Genomic DNA, 9,186 nt, shown 5'->3' with positions numbered 1-9,186 from the left:
CAGTAACATAACGACAGAGAGAGCAGGCCAGCTTCATATTTAGCAAACTTAAAAAGTTGTCTTCAAAGGAACTTGAAAATGTTTGTTTTACTATTATATTCTACTAGGTTATAAAAAATGATAAAAAACATTTATTGGTTAACATCCGAGAACAACAGTATACTTAATTTGAATAAATTTAACAATAGACTTACCGTGTTCAGCAAAGAGCCCTTTCCCCAATTCAATTCAAGTTTATTTATAAAGCGCCAAATCACGACAAGAGTCGTCTCAAGGCACTTCACATAATAAACATTCCAATTCAGGTCAGTTCATTAAGCCAATCAGAAATAATGTTTCCTATATAAGGAACCCAGCAAATTGCATCGAGTCACTGACTAGTGTCAGTGACTATACAGCAATCCTCATACTAAGCAAGCATGCAGCGACAGTGGAGAGGAAAACTCCCTTTTAACAGGAAGAAACCTCCAGAGAATCCTGGCTCAGTATAAGCAGCCATCCTCCACGACTCACTGGGGATGGAGAAGACAGAGCAGAGACATACACACACACACACACACACACACACAAACACACACACACACACACACACACACACACACAATAATGTGTCTACAGTGTGATGTCTAAATATTCTATTTGGTGAGAGATAAACTTTATTGTATTTATTCTAGTGAATCTATAATTAAACGGGTAAACTAGTAGTAGCACATCCAACGTCAAGGAAAGTAAAAAGTTATTATCAGCAGAGGGAGAATGTTTAAGTGGTTAGCAGCAGTGTGCTAGTCGATGGCCCCCTCCATGAGGCCACCACAGCTCAGCAGAACATTTTTATATATTTTGTACTTCCAGTCGTTTTGTTCTTTCTTATATAAAATCTCTGTAAAGAACATTTTTATATATTTTGTACTTCCAGTCGTTTTGTTCTTTCTTATATAAAATCTCTGTAAAGAACATTTTTATATATTTTGTACTTCCAGTCGTTTTGTTCTTTCTTATATAAAATCTCTGTAAAGAACATTTTTCTTTTTGCAAGCGTTTTTATGGTAATCCACGGGCTATCACTTTCTTTTTGACCACCATTGTGTTGCTTTACGGGACAATTCTTATTATATCAGGTTAAGAATATCCTTAAAAACGTGTCATATGCTATATCTCACACAATCGGTTTACTATTTAAGACATGTTGCTTGCGTTACACCGGTTGTCATAGCGACCACGCTGACTGGGCACATACGTAAACTGACCCTCAACGTCCGATCGATGACGCCTCGCCCCAGCAACCGTTGGTTTGGTACGACTGGTCTGCGAGATCTCTTTCTGTTCGTTTGTGGCAACTTTAATAGACAAGGTACGTGTGGGAAACCCTTTAAATGCAGTTTTTATCTGTTTTAAACGGACGAGCTGACGGTTTTAAGCGTAACAACGGAAGTTGCATCCTAACGAAGTTCGGCTGTAACGCTCTGCGTGCGCAGACAGGTGTCAGTGGACCAGGAAGCAAAGGCAGTATTACCTGGGATCCGTGTTTAAATAGATGTAACTTAAAGCGTTTCCCAGATTGATTTGGAAAGGGTTAGGGTTATTTAGCTTTTTGTGTTTTCCGGTATTTTAGGTCTGATATGAAACTTCGTGCTGATCTAAAACATTTTATCGTCTTTATGGGGAAAAACTTCAAAATTCTGTAAATATTATTTTAAAAAATAAACAATCTGATATCCTCCCATGGATCTTACATGCAGCCACTATTTGAAAGCACACTTTTATGTGAAAGGGCAGACCTTTCAGTAGGAACCAGAGCCATGTCAGCCCTGAAGCCCAGCCTCCAGCAGGCCGGAGAACCAGATCTGGGGCACATCCAGGCCATGCTGAACCACCATGAACTGTTCAGAGGAGAATGCAAGAGGCTGATCGTGGAAACGGACCAAGTGTGTGCACGCATGCATGATGACAACGTGAAGCACCTGGGTACGCAGCCTCAGGACAGCGGGCCTTTAGCCGAGAGCCTAATTTCATGTTTACAGTGATCACATCTAATCCTTTGTTCAGATCAACGGGTCAGAGAAATCCAGTTCCTCCGAAAAGAGCTGGAGTTGAAGCTGGAGGAGTTGGTTGTGGAGATCGATGCTCTGCTCAACATAAAGAGTAGAGTGATGAAGGCCCTGGACGCCTGCAAAGAGCCTCTGAGGGTCGCCAGCCTCTGTCTGGAGGAGAGGTAAACGCAGCAGCCGGTGAAGGAAAAACAACCGTTTAAATCATTTGGAGCTTAAAGAGCAAGTCACCCCCAAATCACATTTTTTTTGCTGATAAACTATATAAAGGAGTGTCTAATCGTACTACAGACACGTGTAGTCAATAATTTGGCAGTTCAGTGCATCTTGGTTAAAATTCAAATATCCTGCCTAAAACTGTCAGTGTTGCACCATCGTCAGGGAAAAATTCTGCACTGTATTTGAATCTAAATCTGCCACCGCTATTGGCTAAGAGGTATGCTATGATGTCATCTGGTATATCATGATGTCATAATGCCATTGTGAGCCTGTGTGTGTGTGTGTGTGTATTTGTTAGCGGCTCCGCCCTCTCGGTCTGCCAAGCAACAGCATTTGTTGCATTTTTCAAACATGAAGTGGAAGTGAAGTAAGTTTATTGTAGGGGGTGACTTGCTCTTTAAAGCCACACGTTTGAGACTGTTAACAGCACTGTGCTTATGATACTGTTCTCTTATTAATATGATGACATCACTGCCTGATTATAAGAAACTGATTCATTCTGCGTTGAACCTTTGAAATGGGCCAAAATGGCTGAGTGGAGTTTTGTTTCGACAGAAAACAGCAGAGTGACGGTTTCAGAGAGAAGCGCGTTCACACCGTTTAGGATAGTAACAGAAACCTTTCTGTGTGTTGTAGACGGAAGCGAGGTCCTTCTGCGAGGCTGCATGACGACGTGAATGCTGAGCTGAGGAAGGAGAAGCTGGTTCTGGAGGAAGTGACGGTTCTTCTGGAAAACGTGGAGAAGCAGATTACTGAGCAGATCCGGCGAGAACCAGTCTTCTGTGTTTGCAGAACATCTGGATTCGCTTTCTGGGGTTTACGAAACCAAACTAATATTTCGTTTCTGTTCCAGACTAAACCGATCTGCTAAGTACCGTTTAGAGAAGGACCTCACTGAGAAGTCTACAGCTGAGAACATCGATGCCTCCTGCCTTTTAATGAATGTCCGCTCCATCAGCCTGCCCGGTGGCAGCAACGCTGTCCCGCCAAGGTGACTCGTCTGATCTTTACCCACAAACATTACATGACTGGTTCCTAGACCAGCCTTTGGATTATTTTAGCTGCATTTTTCTCCCGTAATCTGAATCCTGACGTGTTTTAGTGGTGAAGCTAAACCTTCAGAGGTGGTCTGTGTGCCAACCACCACCACTGAGTCTAGACTCAAACCCATCTCCAAGTTTCTGAAAAAATGACTTTTACTGTTGATTCTGAACTTTGCTTGTTTCCCTCAGCCTCCCAGTAGCTCAGACGCAGTGGGAGAACATCTCAAACCTTAACTTGGATAAGGCGGAGCAGCAGAGGCGCAGCTCCGAGTCCCTGAGGGTCTTGGTGGAGACTGTGCTGCAGCAGACCACAGCTGACATACAGAAGCAGGTCCAGGCTACAACTACAGCCTTTCAGCTCAACATCCAGCAGGTCAAATCCCACAAGCTCCAGATAGAGGAGAAACTGCTCAAGGTGGGACCCATGGTTGATCAGGCTCTCCCAGGAGAAACAATACCGTTAAAGAGCAAGTCACCCCCTACCAGAGTCTAACTCCACTCCCACTTCCTGTTTGAAAAATGCAACAAATGCTGTAGCCTAGCAGACCAAGAGGGCGGAGCCACAAACAAATACACACTCACGACATTGTGACATCATAATGTACCATCTAACATCATAGTGTACCTCTTCGCCAATAGCAATGGCAGATTTAAATTCAACTGCAGTGCAGTTTTTACCTGACAACGGCACAACACTGGCAGTTTCAGGCACAAAATTAAAGTTGTAACTAAGATGCACTAAAGTGCAAAACTATTGACATCAAATCAAATCACTTTTATTGTCACGTCACATGTGCAGGTACACTGGTACAGTACATGCGAGTGAAATTCTTGTGTGCGAGCTTCACAGCAACAGCGTTGTAAAAATACAGTAATGTAAAAACAAGTAAAATATAAAAATGGCTAATCTAAATATATAAATGAATAAAGTAAACAATAAGATAAGAGATATAAAATATACAGAGGCTGGTATGTGCAAAACAGTGGCATTAATGTACAGTATGGAGCGTGTAATGTTGGAGTTTCAGTAGTGAGGGTGAGGTGTCTGCTCCGTGTTCAGCAGTCTGATGGCCTGATGGAAAAAGCTGTCTGTCAGTCTGCTGGTTCTGGACCGGATGCTGCAGAACCTCCTTCCTGATGGAAGTAGTCTGAACAGTTTATGGCTGGGGTGACTTGAGTCCTTGATGATCCTCCCCGCTTTCCTCAGGCACCGCTTCCTGTAGATGTCCTGGAGGGAGGGAAGCTCACCTCCAATAATCCTTTCTGCACACCGCACTACTCTCTGGAGAGCTTTGCGGTTGTAAGCGGTGCTGTTGCCATACCAGGCGGAGATGCATCCAGTGAGGATGCTCTCAATGGCACAGCGATAGAAGGTCCTGAGGATGCGGCGGCTCATGCCAAATCTTTTCAGTCTCCTGAGAAAGAAGAGGCGCTGCTGTGCCTTCTTCACTGTATTGTTCGTGTGCACTGACCACGTAAGATCCTCAGCCAGATGAACTCCAAGGAAACGGAAGCTGCTCACCCTCTCCACAGCGTCGCCGTTGATGGTGATGGGGGTGTGTATTCCTCTGCGCCTCCGGAAGTCCACTATCATCTCCTTTGTCTTTGTGACGTTGAGAGTGAGACGGTTGTCCTGACACCAGTGGGTCAGGGCGCTGATCTCCTCCCTGTAGGCCGTCTCATCGTCGTTGGTGATGAGACCCACCACTGTGGTGTCGTCTGCAAACTTCACAATGATGTTGGAGTTTCTCGTGGCTGTGCAGACGTAGGTGTAGAGTGAGTACAGGAGAGGGCTCAGCGCACACCCCTGCGGAGCACCAGTGTTCAGTGTGACGGGGGATGAGGTGGTGCCGCCCAGTCTGACCACCTGGCGTCTGTCAGACAGAAAGTTCAGGATCCAGCTGCAGAGGGAGCTGCTCAGTCCTAGATCCTGCAGTTTCCTGTCCAGCTTCGAGGGAACGATGGTGTTGAATGCTGAGCTGTAATCTACAAACAGCATTCTCACATACGTGTCTCTCTTCTCCAGGTGTGACAGGGCAGCATGAAGTGTCAGGGCTATGGCATCATCAGTAGACCTGTTGTGGCGGTATGCAAACTGTAGAGGGTCCAGTGAATCGGGCAGTGCAGAGCAGATGAAGCCCCTGACCAACTTCTCGAAGCATTTGCTCACGATGGGGTCAGGGCTACAGGTCGCCAGTCATTCAATGAGGAGATGGTGGAGGATTTGGGTACAGGGACAATGGTGGCCATTTTGAAGCAGGCTGGGACTACAGACAGAGAGAGGGAAAGGTTGACGATGTGTGTAAACACTCCAGCCAGCTGAGCCGCGCATGATCTGAGGACGCGGCCGGGAATCCCGTCCGGACCAGTAGCTTTGCGTGCGTTCACCCTCCCGAAGCACCTCCGCACATCCTCTTCAGACACAGTGAGCGCGCTGACGTCATCCACGGTGCGCTCACTGTCCGGTCTCATGGTGTTCGCTGTGTCGAGTCTGGCATAGAATACGTTTAGATCCTCACACAGAGAGGCCGTGGTCTGCGGTGTGCTGGTTCTTCCTCTAAAGTCTGTGATTGTGTTTAGTCCCTGCCACATACTCCGGGGGTTGTCAAACTGTTGCTCCACCCTGTCCCTGTACTCACGTTTGGCTGCTTTGATCGTCTTCCGGAGTTGGTAATGTGCGTGTTTGTAGTCTGATGTGTTCGCGGAGGCAAAGGCGGTGCTCCGCGCCGCCAGCGCCGTTCGCACACCTCCATTAATCCATGGTTTTTGATTTGGGAAGGATTTAACTGTTCTGGATGGGACGCGTCTGCAGCACGATTAGACACACGTTTATATAGTTTATCAGAAAAAAAAGTTGATTTGGGGGTGTAGCGTAATGGTTGTTGGCTCTTTTATGAAAGATAAACCATTCTACATAATAATCTGGAATATTAATTTTTACAAATTAATAACCAAATGTTATAGAGATAAGAAGACTCAAAGGTTGTTTTCATCGATAAACTGACGATCATATCCGTGTGTCTGTGTTTCAGTTCAATGAAAAGGCAAGTTTAAATTTTAAGAGTTTTATTTCTTCAATTTAAACTAACGATTTGAAATGACAATCATAGGAAAAACAATCAACATTGGCAACCTTGTTGGACATCTTTAACAGTTGATATTTTAAGCTTGCTCAAATAGACCTTGTGTTGGATGTGCTAAAGATTGAGGATGATGGAATTATGAATGCGTGCATGCAGGTGTCTGAGATTGCTTCAGGGAGAGGAAAGGTGAAATGAGTGAAAAATGATGTTTTGCAATTAAACTTTAGTTCCAATTAGAAAACCAGCATCAGAACGCTATCTGGTCGTGTTCTGCCTCACCGCACTTAGGACCCCCTTTAGATCCGGACCTCGGAGGATGTGTTATCCAGATGCCACCTTGGCTGACAGAGAAGACGAAGGTGTGCTGACGGTCCAGTCCAGAGTTGACCTCGGTACACGTTGCTGAAGCGTTCGGCAGATGCGCTTTCTCAAGTTTAAATTAACTCAGAAATCAAAAGACTCTGGGACGAGTCTGCGCTAGCGGGTTGCATTTCAGCTATTCTGTCTGGCTTGACAGAAATAGCGTGGAGGGAGAAAAGAGCCGGCAGGGCTCCTTTCCCCGTGGTGTTGGTTCTGCACTTCCGCTCTCTTCCGTTCTCACTCTCGTTCTGACTAGCTTACCGAAACCACTTCTCTTCCCAAAGTAAACTTGTTGTGCGTCAGAGCAAATGTGTTTTGAGTTACTGTGGAGTCGGACCTGTGTGAGCGAGTGTGAAGGTCATCGCTAAACATCTTCAAAAACATTATTTAATTAAGTACTGATTCATTATAGTTCATTATGATTACCCAAAGCATAATAATCATTCATTTGATTAAAATACATTTATAATGAGCAAAATGATAAAATGATTATTTAACATTAATAAAATAAAGAAGAAAGCTTGAGACTCTGTTTTATTATGACTAGACTGTGGAGAAGTCCTTCTTCTGGAGCTGCAGGTGTTGGATTGTTGTGGATTCCTTCAGACTTGCTGTCGGCTCAGGTCTTAATCTGTGGGTGAAGGTGCTGCGTGACCCAGCTCTGACCCAGCCGGGCAAATACGACCTTTGGCACAGAAACGCCATACTTCCTCACGTTACAGGGGTGACTTGCTCTTTAACTTCATGTAAACATGGAGGATCATCATTGTTGCACAGAGAATAAACGTCTCTGGTAAAAAGTGCTGGAATGTTTGGAAGAACCTCCTTCTACAGCTGCATCTGTACAACAGAGACGTTTCACAGCAAAAAGTGTCCTTGTGTGGATTTTTGTGCATCATCTCTCATTATGACGTGGGCGCTGCTCCGACTCGTTTACTTCTCTTTAGGTTGTTGCTGAGATCAACAGCCAGCAGAAGATCAGAGAGGATCTCCAAGTGTCCATCACAAAGAAGCAAGAGCTCCTGAGCTTGGCCCAGGCCCGGCTGGCTTTACGTCGTCAGAGACCCGGTAAAGAGCAGTGCCGTGATCCAGCCCAGGTCCAGATCTCCGCTCATGTCCAGCAGCTGACTGTCAGCATCAACAAGTAGGTCCAGATCACTCCCATCTGTTTACCGCTGAGGTCTGATGATGTTCAGCCTGCTGATTCATGTAGGCACGCCCCAAAACGATCAGATATAAATCAACTTAATAGTGTAGCGCTGATGGAGCTCCCCGCCTGCTGAAGTGGAACCACTCTCAACTAAATAAACCAAAAGTTTATGTTCACTGATATTCCACCAAGTGGTGTGTGTTGCAGTGTTTTTACATGTCTAACCGTACATGACCACCGGGCCTTAGCTCCTCTCTCCGTTCCCAGGCTGCACGAGGACGTGGCCCGGTCTGAGCATGAACAGAGGGCGCTGGTTCGCTGTCAGGTCTCCCTGCAGGAAGCCGTCAACACCAAAGCCAACTGTCTTTACATTGATGAGGTGGTCTGCAAGCAGCTCAGGGAGCCTTTCCCATACATGGTGTGAACAGTCAGCAGGTGTGTGTGTGTGTGTGTGTGTGTGTGTGTGTGTGTGTGTGTGTGTGTGTGTGTGTGTGTGTGTGTGTGTGTGTGTGTGTGTGTGTGTGTGTGTGTGTGTGTGTGTGTGTGTGTGTGTGTGTGTGTTAAAGCGCTCTTATTAAAATGTACTTTCAACTGTTGGATTTGGTTTCTCTTTCCTCTTTAAAAGTAACAGAGATTTTTAAAATTCAGCTGAAGTTTGACTGGTTTCTTTATTGAAAACATTAAAATGACAAAGATCCACCCAACCCGGTGTTCTGCAGCAGGGTTAGCGTTAGCTACGGTCAGTGACTGGTGCCTTGTTCCAGCCTCCTGCTGCCTCCATCAGCTCCACTTCAAAATCACGTTTAAACTAAACTTTGAAAATGACCCAAAACAATAAAGTTTGTGCTGAAAACATCAAGAAGAAACATAAATAGCTCAAATATTTTTAGGGCCCCATTTCTTAACCAGGACATCAGAATTAGTCTCAGCCATCCAGCTGTGGGTCTACTGAGAGATGACCTCTGGAAACCCACAGCAATGAAAGCTAAACACAAACGATCCCTCGGACAGAAGGAAGCCCTTCCAGCATCCGGGTGCGTGTCCATCAAAGCTTCCTGAGGACCTCCGTCTCTGTCTCTGTTTTTTAAGAAGACGTGAGTTCGACACTTCACCTGGAAACACAGACAGGAAGTAAGCTGTCTAACGGTAAGGTTCACTGATGAAAGCATTGGAGCGGTGCTTAAACGTTACCTGATGCCAGCTCAGAGTGCGGAGGGGCAGGGCCAGATGACAACATGGGCAGGTGCTGATCTGGTCTGGGTCTCTGCCCTCACCTGCACCAT

The 9,186-nt window shown here is 45.5% G+C and overlaps 1 protein-coding gene across 3 annotated transcripts; it reads left to right on the top strand.

Moving 5' to 3' along the window:
* The first annotated feature begins 583 nt into the window (after positions 1-583).
* Positions 584-8,551, top strand: tekt1 (tektin 1). Of its 3 annotated transcripts, none has more exons than XM_054734768.2 (8): positions 584-1,351; positions 1,740-1,965; positions 2,047-2,212; positions 2,904-3,032; positions 3,121-3,258; positions 3,500-3,725; positions 7,701-7,897; positions 8,171-8,551. In XM_054734768.2, exons 2-8 carry the CDS (start codon positions 1,800-1,802, stop codon positions 8,325-8,327), a joined length of 1,179 nt encoding a protein of 392 aa, XP_054590743.2. In that variant the 5' UTR covers positions 584-1,351; positions 1,740-1,799; the 3' UTR covers positions 8,328-8,551. The 3 variants fall into 3 exon arrangements, with proteins under 3 accessions (XP_054590743.2, XP_015832536.3, XP_015832539.3); XM_015977050.3 differs by having other exon boundaries at positions 1,163-1,351; positions 1,777-1,965; XM_015977053.3 differs by having other exon boundaries at positions 1,199-1,351; positions 1,772-1,965.
* Positions 8,552-9,186: the final 635 nt, after the last annotated feature.

The sequence above is a fragment of the Nothobranchius furzeri genome, chromosome 13 (genome assembly GCF_043380555.1).
Source record: "Nothobranchius furzeri strain GRZ-AD chromosome 13, NfurGRZ-RIMD1, whole genome shotgun sequence".
Taxonomy (NCBI): Eukaryota; Metazoa; Chordata; class Actinopteri; order Cyprinodontiformes; family Nothobranchiidae; genus Nothobranchius; species Nothobranchius furzeri.
Note: the sequence above shows the minus strand (reverse complement) of the source record. Positions and strands in the feature narration are given on the sequence as shown.

Excerpts from the sequence above, each read along its gene's own strand:
- tekt1 (XM_015977050.3), top strand. The coding sequence starts at position 1,264 with ATGACGCCTCGCCCCAGCAACCGTTGGTTTGGTACGACTGGTCTGCGA. Across the intron at positions 1,966-2,046 it reads TGACAACGTGAAGCACCTGG|ATCAACGGGTCAGAGAAATC; the intron begins GTACGCAGCCTC and ends TCCTTTGTTCAG. Across the intron at positions 3,259-3,499 it reads AGCAACGCTGTCCCGCCAAG|CCTCCCAGTAGCTCAGACGC; the intron begins GTGACTCGTCTG and ends TGTTTCCCTCAG.